The 23,611-nt window shown below is 34.3% G+C and overlaps 2 protein-coding genes across 3 annotated transcripts in view; one reads left to right on the forward strand and one right to left on the reverse strand.

Annotated features, from left to right (window-relative positions):
* LOC306847560 (tRNA-dihydrouridine(47) synthase [NAD(P)(+)]-like) overlaps positions 1–23,611 on the forward strand; it is a 356,345-nt gene that overhangs the window by 303,244 nt on the left and 29,490 nt on the right. The window lies entirely within an intron of this gene.
* The window catches only part of LOC306847556 (A-kinase anchor protein 9-like), a 124,143-nt gene that overhangs the window by 92,288 nt on the left and 8,244 nt on the right, over positions 1–23,611 (reverse strand). Inside the window, exons 2-5 of the mRNA XM_079381545.1 lie at positions 13,234–13,437; positions 6,584–6,628; positions 3,960–4,013; positions 2,288–2,443 (exon numbers count right to left, since the gene is read on the reverse strand). Coding sequence (XP_079237671.1) covers positions 2,288–2,443; positions 3,960–4,013; positions 6,584–6,628; positions 13,234–13,437 — 459 coding nt within the window. The remainder of the gene's footprint in view (positions 1–2,287; positions 2,444–3,959; positions 4,014–6,583; positions 6,629–13,233; positions 13,438–23,611) is intronic.

Consider the following 23,611-nt stretch of genomic DNA (forward strand, 5'->3'; position numbering starts at 1 on the left):
CGTAATTGAACAATATAGCAATAGCCAACAATAAATTGTATGGGTCAAAATTATCCATTATGCCAAAAATCATTAGGATATTAAGTAAAGATCATGTTCCATGAAGATATTTTGAAAATTTCCTACTGTAAATATATAAAAACTTAATTGTTGATTAGTAATATGCATTGATAAGAACTTCATTTGAACAACTTTAAAGGAAATTTTCTCAATATTTAGATTTTTTTTTGCACCCTCAGATTCCAGATTTTCAAATAGTTGTATCTCAGACAAATATTGTCCTATCATAACAAACCATACATCAATGGAAAGATTATTCATTCAGCTTTATATGATTATGTATAAATCTCAATTAATAAAATTGACCCTTATGACTGGTTTTGTGGACCAGATGTTGGTATTAACTCAAGAAATCTACAAAGAGAAAAATATTGAATATTACAATCCATAAAAAAAGTTATATTTAATGAAGTGAAATAGGAGAAGAAAAAAGTATTGAACACACAATGAAAAAGCAGTACACCAAGGCAAGACAAAGCAAGACAACAGCAAATTAGAATCAGCCAGGTTATTGCAGGTAAATCAGTTAGAAAAAGCCTTACCCACCTCTGAATGCAAGTATACAAACATCTCATGATGGGTAGAGGCAAAGAGCTGTCCCAAGACCTTCGCAACAAGATTGTTGTGCTGCATAAAAATGGAAGTGGTTACAGACGGATTTCACAACTCCTAAATGTTCCTGTAAGCACCATTGGGCCCATTATACACAAGTGGAAAGAAAAAAACTCCATCAACCTGCCACGCAAAGGAGCTCCTCGAAAGATTTCTGATCAGGGAGTCAGAAGGTTAATCAGCACAGTAATCCAAGAGCCAAAGACCACTCGAGCTACAGAGAGACTTGGATGCAGCAGGTACAGTTGTCACAGAGAAAACTATAGGCAATGCACTCCACCGCCACGGCATCCATGCACGCTCACCTCGGAAGGCTCCATTTTTGAAGAAAAGGCATGTTGAAGCTTGATTGATGTTTGCTACAAAACAATAATACCACACGCCATGTTTGGAGGAGAAATGGCTCTGCGTATGACCCTAAAAATACCATACCAACAGTGAAGTTTGGAGGTGGAAGCATCATGGTATGGGGCTGTTTTTCTCCTCATGGTACTGGCAGAATCATGTTATTGAAGGGAAGATGAATGGAGCCATGTACCGGGAAATTCTTGAGGTGAATCGGTTACCATCTGCCAGGATGATGAGGACGAGACATGGTTGGACATTTAAGCAGGACAATGATCCAAAATATACTGCAAAGGAGACTCGGAATTGGTTCCAGAAGAAGAAAATAAAGTTGTTGGAATGGCCCAGTCAATCACCAGACTTAAACCCAATAGAGAATTTATGGAAGGAACTGAAGATCAAGATTCACAAGAGGGCCCCGCGGAACATTCAAGATTTGAAGACAGTCTGTTTAGAGGAATGGACCAAAATCCCACCTGTGCACTGTGAACGATTAGTTTGTTCATACAGGAAGCGTCTTCAAGCTGTTATTGCAAACAAAGGCTTTTCCACCAAGTATTAAGTATAATCTCAGTTAGTGTGTTCAATACTTTTTTCCTGTGTCATTTCACTTTATAACTTTTTTTAATGGATTGTATTATTCAATATTTTTTCTTGAGTTAATACCAACGTCTGGTCAAAATTTCAACGTCTGGTCAAAATCAATGAAACCCATTTCCTGCAGATTTACAATACCATGCAATACAATATTTATTTGTAAAGCACATTAAAAAACAACCAAAGTTGACCAAAGTGCTGTACAGAATAGAATAAAAATTCAGAAATAAGACAAATAAAACAAGACTATCAAATTTAAAACACAACAATAACAAAACAACAATTAAACCATTGATCAAGGTTGTATTGAAAGCTAGAGAGAACAGATCTAATATGAAGAGGCAGACTGTTCCTGTAGTCGCAAAAGCTTGATCACCTCGTTTTTTAAGTCTAGATCTAGGCACGATGAGCAGACAGAGATCACTGGATCTCAATGTTCTAGAAGGGGTGTATATTCTAGAAGATTTACATGACAGAATGTGACTTTCCTGGCAGCCTAATAGAGTCGATGTCAAGAAGAAAGACATTCGTATTGTTCAAAGCAGAGTCACGCAGAGACGTGAACTGCTATGAGATCCGCTCAGCCCAATCACAGAGAGGTCAGATCAGTGTCGTGTGTGGGCATCCATCTATCACCCACTCATCCAGCGTGACTCACGAGTCCTTCACATACCTGCTGCACTCCTTCAACTCCGAACACAGCCCTGATCTCCTCCAGCTCGCGGCTCAGCTCCTCCATGGCCATGTTCTTAGCGGCGAGCTCGTCCTCCATGATCTGTATACGGCCCTGAGGCTCCATGTGCGCTTCGGACGGCTGCAGATCTTCCTCCTGCAAGAGAGATCGGGACAGAGAGAGAAGATTCACGAGCGCTCATTATAAAGCCCTTTCCACAGAAACGCTGCTGGAGCTGGGTCAGGAGAATCTGAGAACTGCCTACTGAATCCCAGGGTTATTATTGTTCACTAAAACTAAAAACAAGTGAAAATTTCATTTAGAAGAAGAAAAAAAAAGATTACACGTATACATTTTATACAAAACAATTTAATAAATATGATAATTTTAATATAACAACTATAATAAGTTATAATAATTGCAATAATAATGAAACTTAATCTAGTTGTCAAAGCAACATTTCTCATTTTATTTAGTTTAACTAGATGACTAAAACCTATACAGACATTAGGAAAAAGTAATACAACTTTAAGTAAAATTCAATAGAAAAATAAAAATTCAAAATATTAATAAAGCAAACTTAACATCTCAGTGAAATAAAATGCTGAATGAAGCCATAATGCTAGTTTTATTCCTATATTTTAGAAATTAAAATTATTTCAGCAAAATGCATTTTAATGTAAGTCAAAAGTTTTTTTAAATTGTGTTTTACTAAAACTTTAATAAAATTTAATTTTACATAGAATAAAGTATAAAGTAAATGTGATTTCAGCTAGTTGAACTTGATGTACTAAAATAACAAACAAATATGTATAGATATTATAAAAATGAATAAAATTATTTTTATATATATTTTTTTTATAATTTTAAAATATTATATTTTAAAATTTAAATAAAAAAAACATGTTAGCAGAAAAAAGTAAGTTAAATAAGTAAACTACTTTCAGTACTTGATGTACTAAAATAACTAATATAAATAAAATTACTAAAATCTATTTGAATTTTACAACAAAATTACTAAAACTAACTAAAATTAAGGTGAAAATGGAAAACAGAAAAATTAAAACAATTCATAATATTATTAAAAATTATAACAGTATCTAAATTATATTAAAATAACACTGCTAAATCCAGAATATGATGCTAGTTTTATTCCTATATTTGAAAATTTTATCTTTATGCAAAAATGCATTTTGATGCAACTTTCATAGGATTTTTAAATTTAGCAGAAATAAAATACATTAGAGACAATTTAGCATTAATATTGGTACTTTGCAGGTAGAAAATGGGAACCTGATGTCCTTAAATCTCTTTTCTCAATTCTTTTCCTTTCTGTCGATGACTTTAGTCCCTGTAAAAGCTAAACGGTGCTCTTATATAAGCAGTTCATTCAGCTTTTACACGCTCCCCTCCACCAACATAATATACAGCCGACAAAATGCCAAGCAGCCCCGTCTTCCCCTATTCATGTGGTGATTTGAGTGAGCGCAGTTAAAATGCCACAGAACGGCATCCGTGGCCTCGGCATTAGCATATCCACAAGCAGCTGAGCCTCAGAGATGAAGGTAAAGCAGGAGGAAATGTGAGGTTAGTCATTATCAGAAGAAACTCTGAGGAGGAGAGAGAGAGCGATGCAAGAGCGATTACTGCTTTATCAAATGCATTACTGTACCCCGATCACAGAGGATGTCAAATCACTCTCTGTCCTCTCGTGGAAACCATTTACCTGTCAGTTCATGAGAGAGGGCTTTTAGGAGAACATCTGCACACACACACTGCAATTTACACAAAATACACAGATTCCAGCACATCAATTTCACAAAGACAGGAAATGCTTTTTGCACTGAGAAATGTTTAGGACCATTATAATTTTTTTGACATTATTTCAATGACTATTAAATCATATTTAGCCTTCAAATTCAGTAAAATGTGAATATTTTTGACCATAATTCTTATTTTTCTCAATGCTGATTATTGCTAAGATTCTCACTATTATAAGACATTTTTCCAGCTTTACATTTCTACAATAAATTACTTTTATTATTTTTTTTATTTACTCATTTTCATTATTAAATTTTTTTATTATTATTATTATTTATTTTAACTTTTATTCTATGCTTTTTTTTTTATAAAAGCCAATACAACTATCTATACACAAAATGTTAAACTAACTAAACTAAATGCTTAGTACTTAAATGCTCTGAATATACAATGAAAATAATGTCATAATGCAACATATCCTAATATACAAATATAAAATTGTACTGAAAATTAAGAGAAAATGTGCTTAATGAAAATTAATAATAAACAAATTAATAAAAAAAAAAATTGTATTGAGAATTTGAGGAGAAAATGTGCTTAATAAAAATAAATGTTTCTGTTTTGAGAATTAAAGGAGAAAATGTACTTATGTAAAATAAATAAATAAATAAATACATCTTTTTTTATTATATTTATTATATTCTCGTTTTTGCATTGTGAACTGGAAGGGAAAATGTGCTTAATGGAAATAAATAAATGAATAAATAAGTAGTTTTTATATTGAAAAACACATTTTTAAAAATCTGTTTTGAGGTTAAATGTGCGCTGGACATACTTTCCCAGGATTTGTGAGATTCTCTCAACTGAATGTGTCTTTATCTGGTTATTGATTAGGCTGTAATCAGCTGATTTCTGTCAATCTCTGATCAGCAGCAGCACGGAAGTGAAACTTTGGTCAGAAATTTCAGGCAGGTTTTGTAAGATTTCACTGCCTGGCAACCAGCAGGTCACATGGTGCGCTGAGCATGAGAGCTGGAGAGGACCAAGCGGTGAAGGTTTCTGGATTTCTCTTTTGTGCTGCATCATAAAGCATTCACAAGCACAGTTACGTCCCCCGAGTCATTAACCAAACCAAACTCTGACTCACTCGAATTAAGCCTGAGAATAAACACACTCGCTTCATAAAACACATTCACTGGATCACATTTATTCCATATTTGTAATTTTAAGTCAATACAAACACATTTTAAAAATTTAACTAATATTAAAATACAAAAATAACAAATATATATTAGAATAAATAAACATATACATAATCTTTGTATAGATAATTGGAAGAGAACATGTGCTTAAAGAAAATAAATCAAACAATAAATTAGGGATGCACCGAAATTAATTTATTATTATTTTGTAATGATTATTTTATTAAATAATACAAAGTAATTTTGTAAGACTTTTTAATTTAACTAAATTTTTATGATACTGAATTTAAAAAAATACAACATTCTTTTTACTGAAAGTAACAATAAAATTGGACAGAATTTATATTAATATTAGTAACGAATAATACAATACATGAACGAATAAACAATGCTTCTTCAGCATTTATTAATCTTAATTTCAACATTTACTAATGCATTATTAAAATCAACAGTTGTGCTTGTTAACAGTTAATGCACTCTGAATTAACATGAACTAACAGTGAACAACTGTATTATCATTAACTAACATTAGGAAAGATTAATAAATACTGTAATAAATGTACTGTTCATGTTAGTTAATACCCTACACTAACTAATGAAACCTTATTGTAAAGTGTTACCTTAATATTAAATATCAATTTATTATGTTTATTCAGTTCCATGCAACAGAATCACATATAACTTTTGTTTTTTAACTAATTATCCAAATAATGTATAACCAAAGCTATTTGATGATTTGATGATTGGGGAAAACATGCTTAATGAAAATAATGTACTTAATGAACTTAAAAAAGATAAATCAATTGGTAAATATACAAATAAATAGTTTTTCTATTGATATTTGGATGAGAAAATGTGCTTAAATAAACAAATAAAACAGCTTTAGTATTGATAATTGGAGGACAAATGTGCTCAAATAAATGTTTTACTGATATTTGGAGGAGAAAATGTGCTTAAAAATATTTGTATGGAAAATGTGCTTAATTAAAATTTAAAAAAAATAAAAAAAGTTTTTGTATCAATAATTTGAGAAAATCTGCTTAATACAAATTATTAAATAAATATATTTAAAAAATTGTCTTGATAAATGGAGAAGAAAATGTGCTTAGTGAAAATAAATCAACAAATAAATACATACAGTTTTTGTATGGAAAATTAGAGAAATGTGCTTAATTAAAAAATAATTGTTTTCGTATTAATAGTTTGAGGAGAAAATGTTTGTCTTGATAATTGAAGGAGAAAATATGCTTAAAAAATAAATGCTTTTTGTATTGATAAATGGAGAAGAAAATGTGCTTAGTGAAAATAAATAAATAAATAACTAGGATCTTACCTCAGATGAACAGTCTTCAGCTGTCGTTGAGACTTCACTCTCGGGCTGAAAAAAGAAAACATAATGAGGTCGCATGTGCAATTAATTTCTACATTGCTCTACTTTCTGAGGCTTCGGTGTTAGTGGGTCACTAATCAAGAGCGGCACACTTTTACAAAAGCAGCGTCCTGAAACGAAGGCTAAGATAGCAGTGTGATCCTCAGCTCTGTCTCCAGATCGGTACTCTTTAGTGCAGATCACGGCTAATTACACTGATGCATGAACGTCTGACCTACATTCAGCTCAGTCCAGACACACAGAAAACACAACAGAACGGCTGTGATGGACTAATATTGGAACAATCGCTGCAGATAATCTAATGTGTGGTCAGGGATGTTAATTGCTTGTTAAAGATCTTTTAATTTCCATTATTCTCAAAGCTGATCTTATTAGATTCACTATAGTAACAGACACTTTTCCTCTCTTACATTAACATTTATTAATTCAGCTTTTACCCTCAATGACTTCTTATTCATTCGTATTTCAACTTTTTATTTTAACATCAATACAACAAATACAGTATAGAGTAAATGCTAAACTATGTAAACTAAAGTCATATTAACATATCATAATAATATTTAACTATATAATAAAACTGTCAATGCAACAAATTGTAATATACAAATATAATGTAAATAAATAGTTTATTATTGATAATTGGGGTAAAATGTGCTTAAATACATAAATAGGTTTCGTACTGATATGAGATAATGTACTTATTGAAAAAAAATTAATAAAGCTACATAGATAACTAAAACTGTTTTTGTATTAATAATATATAAACTGTGCTTTAATAGTATTTTTACTGATAATTTGATGAGAAAGTGTGCTTAAGAAAATAAATAAAACAAAAAATAAATACACAAATAAAGAAATACATAAATAAGTACATAATAAATGGTTTTTGTTTTGATAATCAGAGATAAAAATGAGCTTAACTCAAATAAATAGGTTTGTACTGATAATTGGAGGAGAAAATGTCAATCATGAAAATAAATAAATAAATAAATAAATAAATAGCTTTTGTATTGATAATTGGAGTAGATTATGTGCTTCCAGAAAAAGAAAATCTATCATTTGTTTAAATTTTATTTTAATAAGGTAAAATGGGTTAATTCAAATAGTTCCTGTACAAATAACTGAAGGAGAAAATGTGCATGATGAAAATAATAAATAATTAAAGTTTTGAATAGAAAATGTGCTTAATGAAAGAATAAACAGTTCTGTACTGAGTGAATGAAAAAAATGTGCTTAATGAAAATAAATAGTTTTCATATTGATAATTGGATGAGAAGTGTGCTTATAAATAAATAAATATTTGTGTATTAATACAAGCAATACATAGCAAACGAGATTCGAAATTTCAGTTACACAGATTATATTTACTAGTTAAAGGCTGTTAGTTAATTTAGCAGGTCAGTAATATACGGAAGCGTATTGCATTCACTTGAGGAAAAAAAAATCTACTCTGTTTTTCTGAATTAACGAGTTAATTATCTCAGAATTACGAGATAATTAAGTCATTAATTCAGAAAAACAGAGCAAAAACTTTTTTTTAATGAAAAATTATCTTGTAATTCTGAGATAAAGTCATTAATTCAGAAAAACAGAGCAAAAACGTTTTTTTTCATTAAAAATTCTCTCGTAATTCTGAGATAATTAACTCGATAATTCAGAAAAACAGAGCAAAAACTTTTTTTTAATGAAAAATTATCTCGTAATTCTGAGATAATTAACTCGTTAATTCAGAAAAACAGAGCAAAAACTTTTTTAATGAAAAATTATCTCGTAATTCTGAGATAATTAACTCGTTAATTCAGAAAAACAGAGTAGATTTTTTTTCCTCAAGTGAATGCAATACGCTTCCGTAGTAATATGACCCATCGGACACACGTATTCACCATATAACACGAGTTCTGTCTGTTTTCAGCACACTCACAAGCGGTGTTTCCACGGAAACATTCACAAGCATCGTTTCCACGGCAACACTCACAAGCGATGTTTCTACGGCAACACTCACAAGCATTGTTGCCACGGCAACTAGCAAGCGGTGTTTCCACGGCAACACTCACAAACTTGTTTCCAAGGCAACACTTACAAGCATCGTTTCCGCGGCAACAGCTACAGGAGGAAGTTACACGAGCACTTGAAACTTTGCCGTGGTGATTTAAATGCAAACGTGTTACCGACATACTGCACTTCAGAAACACACTGAAACAGCAGCGTCCAGAGTAGTCTCATGTGCTTAAAGAGGACTGTGTTCTAAAGAGATTGAGCATACGCACACAGATGGAGGTGAAACTCCAGGAGAAACCTCTGTTGATAAAGCACCTTCATAAAGAATTGAGAGCTGAGTGAATAGAGCGAGATCACGCCGGCGCTGCTATTCTGCTGCAAGGACAGCCGACACACACACACACACACACACACACAAGACACACACACACACACACACACACAGCTTAGCCAGTTCAAACTCAGTTGTCTGTTGCCTGGGCAACCACTAATTTCACACTGCAAACACTCCACAAACCTGCCGGGCTTTAAAAACATCCACATATCGCATACATTTATAACGAGGGCAAAAGAGCTGGGAAGATAAATATTCTATAATCTGTTTAAATATACATACAGAATATGTCTATATATATATATATAGATAGAGAGTAGGGATAGTTCAGATGAAAATTAAAATGTGCTGAATATTTCCTCACCTTTAGGCCATCCAAGATTAGGATGAGTGTGTTTGTTCATCAGGTTTGTAGAAATGTGTCTCTGCATCAGTGTCTCTGCAATGGATGCTCTGCAGTGAATGGGTGCCGTCAGAATGAGAGTCCAAACAGCTGATTCAGACCAGAACACTTTTTCACTGGAGGAGGTGTTATTATGGATTATGGACTCTATGGTATTTTAGTTAGAAACGTCTTGATGCTGGATTAGTTTCATCTTTTGTCTTCTCCAGATGTTAACTGATGGACTGGAGTGGTGTGGATTATTGTGGTGTTTTTATCAGCTGTTTGGACTCTCATTCTGACGGCACCCATTCACTGCAGAGCATCCATTGCTGAGACACTGATGCAGAGACACATTTCTACAAACCTGATGAAGAAACAAACTCATATACAGTGAGTAATTAACGGTGAGTAATTTTTCAAGACACTTTCATTTTCAAAAAGACTCACAAACGAACAAATCTCAAAGGCATGAAGACTTAATCTAACAAATCACTCACCAGAGCCGTTTTAGTTAATTAAACCTGAATAAAAATGTTACTTGAAATAAAATAAATGGTAACAGAAATAAAATATCAAAATTATATATTTTTTTATTTCAAGACAACATTTCACCTAACCCTAACTTGAAGTTGAAGTACTAAAATAATTTAAACTAAAATAAAAAAACTAAATAATTAATAGAAAAAATAATAATACAAATATATTTAAAAAACTAATAAATGACAAAAACAACAAAATTAGGTTACTAAAACTACATTGAGAATGAAAAATATAAAAATAAAAACTCAATTCATTATTAATAAAACCATAGTATCTCATTGATACTAAAATATCACTGTCACTCAGAGCAGTTCTTGAATCACTGAGCAGAAAGTCTTGTTCTTCAATAATGCATGGCCTCTATGTTTGTTTGGAGTCATTATTTCTGAAATTCCCTTCAGAGCCGCTAAAGCTGCAGAAATGACACACTTCACCTTTAAACATTAGTTATAGCAGTTCATACACAACAACAGCCTGCAGAAACATCTACATAACCAACCCACGACAAGCATTTAGACAGAAACACAGCGTTTGCTCACTGACTGCGTTTACATGCACCTTCATGATGCCATTAAAGCTGGAGCTCCTGTAAACAGAGTACTGTGATTACATTCATGTCATTATACTCATTATTTGAGTAACCATAATCATAACATGTACAGTGCTGCAATCTCAAATCACACTATACAGGCATTTCAGACAGAAACACCACAGCTCAGTTAAGGATCGGGACATTGTGAGTTTTATAGATTGTCAGAAACAATAAAAAGTGACAAAATGAGGCAACAGACTCCATCCTTCAATTTTGGTTTCAACCTCAATGGGTTTTAAGGGCATAACATTTACCTCAGGAACCCCATTAAAGTCTGTATCTTGATAGTTAGCTAGGTTTTATGAAGGTAAATTTAAGACTTTAAGACCAAGCAAAGGAATGAATCGAAGGCAACACGATGTCAATATGACCGCTAAATGTTTTGTTGTCTTGTTTTATGAGAAATTAATCAAAATGAAGTGAGTTTATGATTAAAACGAGAACAAATATCTGTCAAGTCAACTTAATTCAAAGGAAAAACAAGTTTTCATTCCCCATTGACAGATATTTGTTCTTGTTTTAGCAAACAGGCTGAATGCATTTGAATTGAACACGTGGGTTAAATTAAAGACTTAATTTATTATATTTGAATAACATTCACTCACGTTTAGATCTCAAGTAAATGCATAAAGTAAATGTTGATTTAAAGGAATACTCCACTTTTGTGCTAAGCTAAGCTAAAAGTGCTACCGCCAGACCCGGAGATCGGCTGAATGCATTCGAAAACGGTAAAACTCAACTGTTTAACTCTTGGGGAGGTGGAAAATGAGCCTATTTTCAAAAATAATGGAGTATTCCTTTAAGAATGCTTAAATATTTGCATTGAAAAATGAAAATGCTGATGAAAATATTAAATTATTGCAATACATGCAACATAAATACAATTAAAAATTTAATTAAATGCCATGACTGTATGAATTTAAAACTTTCTGCTGTGATTTAAAGCCTTAATTTGTGACCGAAACCCTGAAAAAATAAGCAGCATATTGATAAATATATATTTTTATGCATTATTTTAATATACGATTGAATAAATCTGTCATGAAACAATGTAATGTAAATGTTTAAATTTCCAACAACAATTTAGATAATAAATACATCACCTAAAAGTTTGTATAAAAACGCTGCTGCCAGGATTCTGACTAGAACCAGAAAATCTGAGCATATCACACCAGTCCTCAGGTCCTTACACTGGCTTCCAGTTACATTTAGGATTGATTTTAAAGTACTTTTACTCGTTTATAAGTCACTCAATGGCCTAGGACCTAAATACATTGCAGATATGCTCACTGAATATAAACCGAACAGACCACTCAGATCATTAGGATTGAGTCAGTTAGAAACACCAAGGGTTCACACAAAACAAGAGGAGTCTGCGTTTAGCTATTATGCGGCCCACAGTTGGAACCAGCTTCCAGAAGAGATCAGATGTGCTAAAACATTAGCCACATTTAAATCAAGACTCAACTCATCTGTTTAACTGTGCATTTGTTGAATGAGCGCTGTGCTATATGTCCCAACTGACTGCACTGTATTTTATGTAATCATTTTCTATTCTTAACTGTTTTAAACTCATTTTAAATAAATTTCTATCATTTTAAAATTTCTTGTTTTTATTATATTTGTTTAATGCCCTGTTTTTATTGATTTTTAATGACTATTTCACTGTCTTTCATGTAAAGCACTTTGAATTACCACTGTGTATGAAAGGTGCTATATAAATAAACTTGCCTTATCTGTAATTTAAATGTTTGCATACAACCTTTATAGTGTTGAATATTAATTACATTTGATTAAGTAATAAATATAAGTAATAAACATCATTTTCAGCTTCTGAAATTAAACTTAAATTAAAATTAAAATAAATTTTAGTGGCACTAGTTGAGTTATGAAGTTTCCTCTATATGACAAAACTATAAACAAACACAGTGTTTGTTTTGCATTATTACACTATTTTTCCAATTTAATAATGTAAAGCTGCTTCGGCACAATCTGTATTGTTAAAAGTGATATACACTTCGGCTCAAAAGTTTGGGATCAGTAAGATTTTTAATGTTTCTTACAGAAGTTTCTTCTGCTCATCAAGGCTGTATCTATTTGATATAAAATACAGTTACTTTGTGAAATATTATTTCAATTTAAAATAACAGTTTTCTATTTTAATATAATTTAAAATGTAATTTATTTCTGTGATCAAAGATCAAAAAAGACATCTTGTGTTACAATATACAATACTATATCTTTTGTTTCTTTCTTTTTTTAAAGAAATTAATACTTTTATCCAGGAGGGATGTGTTAAATGAATAAAAAGTCATAGTAAAGACTTCTATTGTTAGAAAAGATTTAGTATTTTGAACAAATGCTGCTCTTTTTAACTTTGTATTCAAAGAATCAAAGAAAAAAGTATCACATGTTCCAAAACTCAATATGAAGCAGCACAACAGTTTCAACACTCATAATAAATCAGTATATTATTATTATTTCTGAAGATCATGTGACTGAAGACTGGAGTAATGATGCTGAAAACACAGCTGCAGATCACAGAAATAAATTATATCTTAAAGTATATTAAAATAGGAAACCAATATTAGAAATAGCAAAAAGATTTCACAATATTACTTGATGAGCAGAAGAGACTCCCTTAAAAAACATTAAAAATCTTACTGATCCCAAATTTTTGAGCAGCAGTGTATATAAAGGTTGATTTGACAGTGTCTCGATGAGCGATCATGAACTCTGCTCACCTCTATGGTGTAGGTCTGGTCGTGTGTGACGGTTTCTCCGCTCCGGGGGGTCTTTGAGAGAGAAAACACGGTGGTCTGATCTCCTTCCTGCTCCTCGCCCTCATTTCTCCCCTGCTCCTCCACGTCCGACTCCGGCTTCTTTTTCTTCTTCTTCTGCTTCTTCTGGCCATCGGATTGAGCTTTCCTCTGCCGGTACTCGGCCAGCTGGAAGAGACCAGACACAAACACATGCTTATGAGCGACAAAAATCACACACAGAGAGAAAAAGTCTGTGAATGCAAGAAACTAGACAGTAAAAACCCACAGTAACGCGGCACAGCTTGGTGAAGCTGAGCCGAATCATGGCTGATTGCTGATCAACACCGTCACCTTCCTGCACTTTGCCACCGCAAATCCTTCAACTCTGCTTTAACTGGATTAGCAGCACAGACGCCCATTAAGACAGACATCTGCTTCGGTGCATATTGATGACTCAACACGCATACGCTCACATCTATCTGTTGTTTATCACTCATTTGAAGCATAAATCACCTTCAGGAAGGAATACGAGCTCTTGAAAACTCAAACATTAACATCTTGATCAAATGAATCCTTCGCTCGTGCTGGAACAGGATTTACTGTCAGACACTAAAGTGTGTTAAAAACCAGAGCATCTCTGGATTACACTTACTGACCCCAATGCAGAAGCCCAGTGTGAAGATCCTGTAGTGTCTGGAAGTGTAAATTAAACCCCGACTATTTACTTTCTTAGCCCTCATGCTGTGTTCAGGTCACTTTGACCGGAGAGGATTTTCATTTCCCTGAAAATGCTAGTGTTAGTGTTAACGCATTGGACTAAATCTTACTGGCTTTAATCATAGAGGCTACAACAACTTACAAAAAAATATATATATATATATTGGCATATTTGTTTTTTTCTTGGTCAGAAAAAATTATTATGCTGGATTCAATTCTTTTTAATCAACTTGTTTTCTGTCAGTTGATGATCATAAACCGAGGTGCATAGGTTCAGAACAACGAGGTCTACGATTAGTCAGATCCAAAAAGAAACACAGAAACTGTGCTAACTGACAGAAAACAAGTTGACAAAAAGATTGAATGCAAGATTTGGTAATAATATAGTGTAACAAGAGATTTATAAGCAATTAAAAACTTATAATTTTTGACCAGGAACACCAAATTAAGAAAAGGATTCAAAACATAAAAATTGAGGCTGGTTTTTCCATTTATGGTTATTATGGATAAATATATAATTGATATGGAAACCCGTTTCTGCCACTTAATTAAAAAATAAAACAAGGTCACAATTCTGACTTTTTTTTTTTAAATTGCAATTGCAAGTTTATAGCTCACAAATCTGACTTTTATTCTCACAATTCAGATTTCTTTTTTCTCACATTTTTGACCAGGAACACTAAATTATGTAGGATATCAGAGACTAAATCAGACAATTTTAAGATGCGTCAGGACACTGAAACATGAGAAGCTGAGATTCCAGAAAGAGAGGCTCCAAGAAACAGGACGTCATAAATCTAGTTTGGGGCAAGCAACTCCCAACTAGCAAGCCTTTTTCACCAAACAACTTACAACACTGAGTACAAAGAAACACTTATTGATAATTCCAATTCAAGAAGGAGACTGTCAAATTTGTTGCAAATAATCAAGACTGAGGGTCAAAGAGATGGCCATCACGGGTTCCACGATTGTATTCACAAGCTTCCTTAGACTGACTTCTCCCCCACATAGAAGACAAACCAACATTCCTGTCTAAAGAACATTCCTTCGTTCTCCTTAGAACTATACAAAGACTTTATTTTCCATATGCACATAAAATCATCCTAAAAGGACATTTTTATGTTGTACCCACATATCATGTTTTAATCAAATAATATGTATGTCTTTTTAATCATTATTGAATAGCTCGAGCCTTAAAGATAAATATTGCATATTTAGTATGTATGAGCTCGAAAATCCATGATGTGAATGTTTCTTCCAATCAATTCTTTGTCAAAGGCATCATAGTCTTATTATGAAATCATGTTCAAAAAGGTATACTTGGCCAAAGCTTGTAAAATTCGGACCATGTGACTGATAACAGGCTGATTTATGAGGTGAAGAACACACCCTAGCTAAGCAAGGACAATACCTAATTGGTCAATACGTGCAGATGGGACGGTCCAGAAGCTGAGTTTAAAACCTCAGGACATCCCATTCTTTCTCTCTCTCTTACATCTCTCTTGTCTCTGACTCTCGGACCCTTGTCCCTCTCACCGCGTGCGTGCTGCTCTTTGAGCATGCTCTGGCCCACGTGCCATAATGAGAAGGAAAACAACTTAGTCTCATTACATCATTTTATTCTTTTACTTTAGTTTATTTTCTTTCCGTGGAGTTTCGTGTTAATGTAAGTTGATACAAGTCCAGCGTCGACTGCACTTCTTCAAACGTCCAGCAAGCCAACGCCCAAGAGACATCACTTCAAAGACTACTGAACTTCCAGCTAATCAGACACTTCGGGGAACCCCCCCTGTCTGCAACGAGGACACAACCCGTTACACAGGCAAAACCAGCAACACACCTCCAGATTCTAACAGGTTCTAATTGGTGTATTTAATATAAATTTTAGCCTCATTGAGAAACTCAAAGCGAGGGTTAAATAAGTGATTGATGGTTGTTCAGGTCTATTGCTGTAAACTTGGGATTTCACGTTTCATTCTCTTAAACTCATCCTTTCCTCACTCTTTCTCTTTCTGCAACGTGTGAATGTGTGAATGCTTGTGTTCATGTGTTAGATTAGTTTATGTCTTAGGTTTATATAAATAAAATCTGATTTATATTTTAAAAGAGAAGTATCTTGTGTTTTCTGCTCACAAGTTAATGCCTTAATCTGTCGATTTCGTTACTGTGCTATTTAATAGTGTTTTCACTATATTTGGGATTTTAATATCCAGTGCAGAGTTTGTTATACGGCTCGTTCAGTGAATCGCCGTAACACTGATTCTGTTCGAATCCCTATAAAATCATAAATGATTCCCTTTGAGCTAAATTAAACTATTTGTTTAAATTACGTATTAATATTATAATGTAATTAACCCTACATTTTTTATTGGTGGAGGTTAATATTATATGTAATAACCTTACAATTAGGTCAAGGATTCAAAACTTAAAAACTTGAGCTGGTTTTTCATTTCTGCATTTGGTAGATGCATTTATCCAAAGAAACTTAGATTGCATTTAATTAACACTGGGAATCAAACCCATGACCTTGTCGTTGCTAGCATCGTCCTCTACTGTTCGAGCTAGAGGAATGCTTCATCTGAAGTCATTCACTCTTATTTTTCAACCTTTCACCTTCCGATTTCAATTCAATCAATCCCCGAAGGAAAGAAATCATATGCCGCATTACATTTTTTCTGTTTAACAAACCTTTCTACTCAGAAATACTGCACATCACATGAATAAAATGAGTTGCATGCCACCCACGGATAAACAGAACAACTGACAGAATAACAGCGTCTGTAATTCCACACACACACCACAAAGCCAGCAGCTGAGAGAGAAAGTAATGGCCACCTGTCTGTCCACACACACACACACACACACCTGTCTTTAGCCACACACACACACACACACACACACACACCTGTCTTTAGCCACACACACACACAGCTGTTGAATGAGAGCATCATTTCAGCAGTAACACCCCACTGTTTCCATCAGAGACTCCAAAACACATGAGTTCATATGGGATTCATTTCACAAAGATCTTTTGGTTTCTAAGGAGGGATTTAATACTAAATTTTGCAAATAAATACATAATCAAATGATTAAATGCATCATCGAATGTTGCATTAAATAAATAAAATACAATGAAATGATAGCATAAAACGTAGGGGTGTAAGAAAATATCGATACACGTGAGTATCGCAATATTTTGTTTTGGTGATACTGTGTCGATTCTCAAATACAGTAGGGCTGGAGGATTTTATCGATTCTGCAATATAAATCGATATTTTTTTCCCAAAGAAAGTATCGATTTTTTAGCCGCGAGTATCGATACATACGTCCCATTCAAATCCCCCGTGTTGTTTACCCCCGTTCGCGTTGCAGGAAGAGCGATTTGGTCAGCCAGCCGCTAGTGTTGCTGTAGAGCAAGTTACCCGTACTAACTTTACACAGACGCAGATGTCTACCTCTTCCTGTTTACCAAGTCAGAGCGAGGATATTCAGAGAATGGCGGCGAATATAAATCCAGCACCCGCCTGCTTAAAAGCAGATGTGTGGGAGCACTTTGGTTTTAAAAAAAAGAAGGAAAGCAACGACTTGGATAAAAGCATCGCGGTTTGTAAGCTATGTGGCACTAACGTTAAATATTCCGGCAATACCACAAATTTACGAGCGCACCTAAAACGTCACCACCTGGACAAGTTTATGCTTACGGAGGACCCAAAGCAGCAGCGGCCGTGTGACCCAAAACAAACTATGCTGGACATCGATGGCGGTTGTTCCCACAAGTTTCCATCTGCTTCACCAAGGTCGCAGAAAATTACAGAGTCCATTGCCTACTTTATTTGTCATGATTTGAGACCGTGGTGGAAAACCCCGGCTTTAGGCGCATGGTGAACGCGATGATGTTGACTTAGTCACTTTGGAGTGTGGATGAAGAGGGCACAGCAAATGCTCATGCTGAGGGTTTTACTGTTTCAATAAATGGAACTAATTTTCTCAACACATCTTTGATTAATTTTGTCCAGCATTTATTTTGCAAGCTGTCTGATGTTTTTTGAGTTTATTTCAATTAATTCAATCCAAGTAAATGAAACACTCACAAGATGTCACCAAAATCACACTGTCTCTTTTAAATCTATCAGAAAATGATGTAAGCGTATCGAATTATATCGAATCGTATCGAATTATATCGAATCGTATCGTTGGCTAAATATCGTGATATATATCGTATCGTGAGCTGAATATCGTGTATCGTATCGTATCGTGAGATTAGTGTATCGCTACAGCCCTAAAATACAGAATATCATACAGGATTCATGGCAGTTGTTTCGTTTTGAGTTCATATCCCGACCGCTAGAGAGCAGTTTTCATCTCTGAACTTAAACAGTGACAGGAAATACTAGCATTAGAGCACTCCACTAAAGTTAGCGTTAATATAGTTCGCTGCCAGTAATGGAGGATGAAAGAATTGTTCCAGCTCCTGTTTCGGTGTACAAAGCTGAAGTGTGGTGTCATTTGGGCTTTTGTGGTAACGTCCGCCCCGGGAGCCACCTCGGTCCCGGAAGTGTCACTGCGCGGCTGCAGCTTTCTCTCGTTTTGGGGGCGTTTTGTGCGGTTGGGACGGTGCTCGCGTCACGGTCTCGGAGATTCCACGCGGAACATAAATACAAACTGAAAAACCTGTGAAATCCAAGATGAAAGGTTCTGAAAATGTTCAACATCTGTATTTGTTTTATTGTTTTACAATTGTCTGGTTTTCTTTAGGAATCCAGCAATATTCATTAATACTAATCAGATGTAATTTTTTGTTCAGATCAAAATATTATGACATTGTATATTACAATTGTAAACTTAAACTGTGAACCTTTAAAGCAGGGTCTAAAAATATATATGGTCTTTTATATAAAATACATTTAACTAAAGAATCCTACAAGCACTTAAATTGTTCCCCCTTTACTCGTACTGCACAAAAAGTGGTTCAATAACGATGAATGTTACACGGACTGATTATTGCAAACGCAGATCCCAGTGAGTTCTGGTTAAACAGTTTTTAGTTATTGCTAAGGTTTGCATATTAGTGGTGTGCTCTTTATGACAGCCTTCCTAAAAATATATCATATTCCTAAAATAAGAAATATCCCAATATATTGCTTTGCTTACAGTATCGCAATATATCGTCTCGCAACCCCGTATCGTATCGCCAGATTCTTGCCAATACACAGCCACAGCCAGTGAAATGACAAAGGATGTGAACTACCACATGAATACACTTTAGAATGCTAAATTGAAATATGCATAAAGCAAATCAATATTAAAATAAAAATATCAATCCTGAAAATAAATACATCATAAAAATGTTGCAATCAATAAATATATGCATAATGAAAGTGACTACAAATAAATAAATTGCATAAAATGAAAATTATGCAAAATGAAAAGTGACCTGAAATACATTTCATTCTACTTGATTTATTTTAAATAATTATAAATTTTCATTGCACTTTTATTTTATTTATTTAATGTGCTTTTATTTTTTATTTATTGCAACAGGAATAAATATTAAATAAATTCATTGTACTTTTATTTTATTATTTATTTACTGCAACACTATCAATCATTTTATTAATTTTCTTTATTTAATTCAGTCTGTTAAATCCCTCCACAGAATGAAGAAAATAAAATTCTGTCTTCAGTGTATAACAATTTCTTTGGCAAATACGTAACATGCATGTGAACTTGCAATGCAATGACAAGACACTTATAAATTAATTTCCATAAATTGTTATAGTTAAAAACCTTTTTCTCCTCTATAGCACTTGAACATCTCAGTCTGTTCTGAACATCAGCTTCAAGGTGACATTTCACCCAGAAACTCCCTCTCAAACGCTCAAGAACACGAGTGAGAAACACATTTCCCAGGAAACCTCTTAACGCCGGAGCCGAAATACAGCTGATTCGAAAACTCTCTTTTGCTGTTACCATGGCGACGGAGCAGGAATCACGCATGCGGCTTTTACATTATTTATGAAAACAAGCAAAAAGAGCATTCGCACTAATGCATGTCATTACGCTAAATGAACACTAATGAGTAGAGAGGTGAGATGGGCGTGGGACAGAACATGAGCTCAATGTTAACACACTCAACCCTACAGGCGTCCGTCCTGTGGGATCATGGGATACAGCAGAGTAGGGCTGGGCGATATGGCTGAAAACTGTATCACGATATCAGTGTTTCATATCGGTCGATATCGATAATTATTGATATTTTTTTTAAGGTGGTACATCAAGTTCGTGGTATTACCAGTCTTGGTGGGGACGACGGTCTTGCATAATTTGCAGAGGACATTTGGTCTGACTACGGTCAGACTTATAATATCCAAAAAACTGCCATACTGGCAAGTAGGGCTGGGTATCGTTCAAAAAATTTCAATATCGATACCGATACCTTGAGTTCGATACCGGTTCCTGAACGGTACTTTTTTCAATACCAGTTTTATAAAATCAGTTTTAATAAGATTACATTATCTGAAAAAACTATTTTGTTTAGCTTGTTGATATTTATACAGACTCAAAGCCTCATCTCCTGAGCCAATGCACAAAGGAACAAAATATATCCAACACAATAAATAAATAATTTTAATAAAGTTCAAATTGTTTTCAGTTTACACATCTGTTAGGCTACGTTTACATTAGTGCATGTTCATTTTAAAACACATAGCTCAGACAGAATCATCATTTCTAGGTTGTTAAAGACTTCAAGAAATTTCAAATCTTCATCCACTTTCATAAGTGGATGTTTTATTTTCTTTCACCATATGTTTTATTTTTATTAAATTCTGGTGTAGTATGTCTAATTATTTGAATGCATAAAAACAACTTAGTTTATTTAAATTTATTCTTAAAATAGCCTTATAAAATGTTTTATTTTTCCTCAGAAATTCTGTGTTCTGTATCTGGTTTTCAAATGAAGACATAAAACATTAATTTAATTTATCTTTAAATTATTGAAAATCAAAGTTTATTTATTTTGGCAAACAAAGGGGGGTTACTATTAAAATTAAAACATGGAATAACTGTTGTATGATCATTACTAAAAAAAAAAGTTTTAATTTTAATAGTAGCCTAGTAGTAGCAGTGCTGTCTGCTGAACAATATTAATACCGTTAATATTAAAACCGAACTTTTATTTTGACGGGTTGCCTTGAATACCTTTACAGTTCTGTGTGTATATGATAGGAGTTAAGTTTTACTCGAATCAAAAGGTAAAATGCTCATGAAGTGACTCTCAGAGCAGTTCTAGAGCTGTTGTTCATGTGTTTATGTCCTCATTTAGTGAGGCGGCAGACGCTGAAATGACCGCGAGCGTCACGCGAGCTTCAGTCTGTGTATAATAAACAAACCGCGCGAGACTGCTCCGTACGCTTTATAATCGCTCTCGCGGAGGTCAAACACTGATCTATCAGCACGTCGCCGTTTCTAGTCAAACACACCTAGTGCTGCAGGATTATTGGCTCACTGGCGAGCTGCCTTTCTCTTTTATTTACAATTTCCTCGCTCGCTGCGGCACTCATTTTCTGCTTATGAAGAGGAATCCAGCAGACCAGCCAATAGGGTCTGGCTGCTGACGTGCACTCTCAGCCGCGCGTGCGCACTTAGACACGAGACAACGATATGGCGCAACCAAACATGACACTGTTACATGATTGGCTGTTAGCGTGTCACTCCCTACGTTGCTAGGTTACCAGAGAGCGAGTGCCTTTGTTAATGCAACCAAACTTGCTTCGCAACCTTTGTTTTCTTCCGACGAAGAATAAAAAATATTGAACGTTTTATCGAACATATTTTTTATTGATATCGTTCACGTGTCTATCGCGATACATATCGTTATCGTTTTATCGCCCAGCCCTACAGCAGAGACTCCTGGGAAAGATGCACCTGAGAAACAAAACAACTTCACAAGAGCAGCAGCTGTAAAAACATCCAGTGAAGGAGAATAACAACCAGACTCTGACACATGCAAATAAAACGCATGCAACAGAGACCAAACTTCTTTCAGCAACTATGATGAAAAATATTATAGATGTGGAAACCCATTTCTGCCACTGAATTAAAAAATAAAACAAGGTCTCAATTCTGACCTTTCATCTCATAATTCTGAATTATTTTTTTTCTTTTTTAATTGCAATTGCAAGTTTCTCTCTCACAATTCAGATTTTTGTCACAAAATTCTGACTTTTTTTCCTCACATTTGAAAGTTCATGTCTCACAATTCTGACTTTTTTCTGAGAACTGTGAGATATAAACACGCAATTACGAGTTATACAGTGCAATTCTGAGGGGGAAAAAAACACTTTTTATTCAGTGGCAGAAACTGGCTTCCACATGTAGATCTATTGTTTTACATCATTTAAAACAAAAAACCTGCTTCCATTTTATAGACAAACTGCAATTTCAGAAAATGCTCCAAGCAAGTCTAATGCTGGCTGATATTGGTCCGGTCACCAATATATCGGCCATTTCTATGAGTCCTAAAGTAAAATCCAAGAAAGCAATAGCAGGAGCTGGAACAGAAGCTGTTGCGCAGCTTGAAATTACATTTAATTTGTTTTTCCCCACAAAGGCTGGCATTAATCTCTGGGTTATCTAATCAGCTCCCTGAGGTGAGCGTCCCCTGCTGACACCTGTTTGGCCTATTTGGAAAGACTGCGATTGCACTCAGTCAAATCTAGGTCTGCTGTTACTTTAATGCCAAACAGCTCACTTCTGCTCATATCTACTGTCCTCATGCCAACTGCATCTAGAGCATGAGGATAATACAAGAAGTGAAGTATTTTTCTTAAAGAAAAAAGTGCTTTTCTTCATCAAGGATGCATCAAATTGTTTAAAAGTAACTGTAAAGACATTTATATAAACACTAAGACCTTTATACGGGTTCTTAGAAGTGTTTTAACATAAAAAACCAAGACACGAATCAAAGAAGCATCTGTCATGCGCCAAACAATCACTGACAACAGCTAACAAGCTCAGAACAGGGTCATGCAATCCTTTGGTGAGCGTGCGCTACTGTTAATTAAGATCATGATGGCCGAGTGTGTAGGAGGTATTTAATTATGCAACCCGCTTTAGTTTTATTGTAATATCTCTTGAGTGACACTAACTGTGTTTATCGGCCAAGCCAATTATTCCAGCAGACTATTGATCGGGATTAACAAAGGGTTTGTGTGTGCGTCTGAATACTCAAGGCCTGACCTCTTGTTAACAAGAGCTTTTAGCCTACAATCAACACACACACATAAATTAAGGCCCTCAGATCTGGTGAAGGCAGAAAACACTTTCATTGCACGCCGAGTTGGAACAATTGATTTTACATAATGGAACGGACCTCGAGTTAAACGGGCACACGGTTGAAGGATTCAGGTCTGTATTAGTGTGCATAAGGCCTCAGTTCTAATCTAATGCACAGGTCTGATTTCCAGATATCAGACGTGTATCAGATTTCAACCTTTAGCTTGAGTTTGCATGCATGCATCTGGAGTAATTCTGTGTCAAATTAAGATAAATTTCTGAAACTTCCCTGACTAAGATATCTGATTTTGTTAATTTTTCCTGAAGAAAGACAAACATAAATAGTGATAAAAGACAAAATATTAAA

Source organism: Barbus barbus (assembly GCF_936440315.1).
Source record: "Barbus barbus genome assembly, chromosome: 27".
Classification (NCBI taxonomy): Eukaryota; Metazoa; Chordata; class Actinopteri; order Cypriniformes; family Cyprinidae; genus Barbus; species Barbus barbus.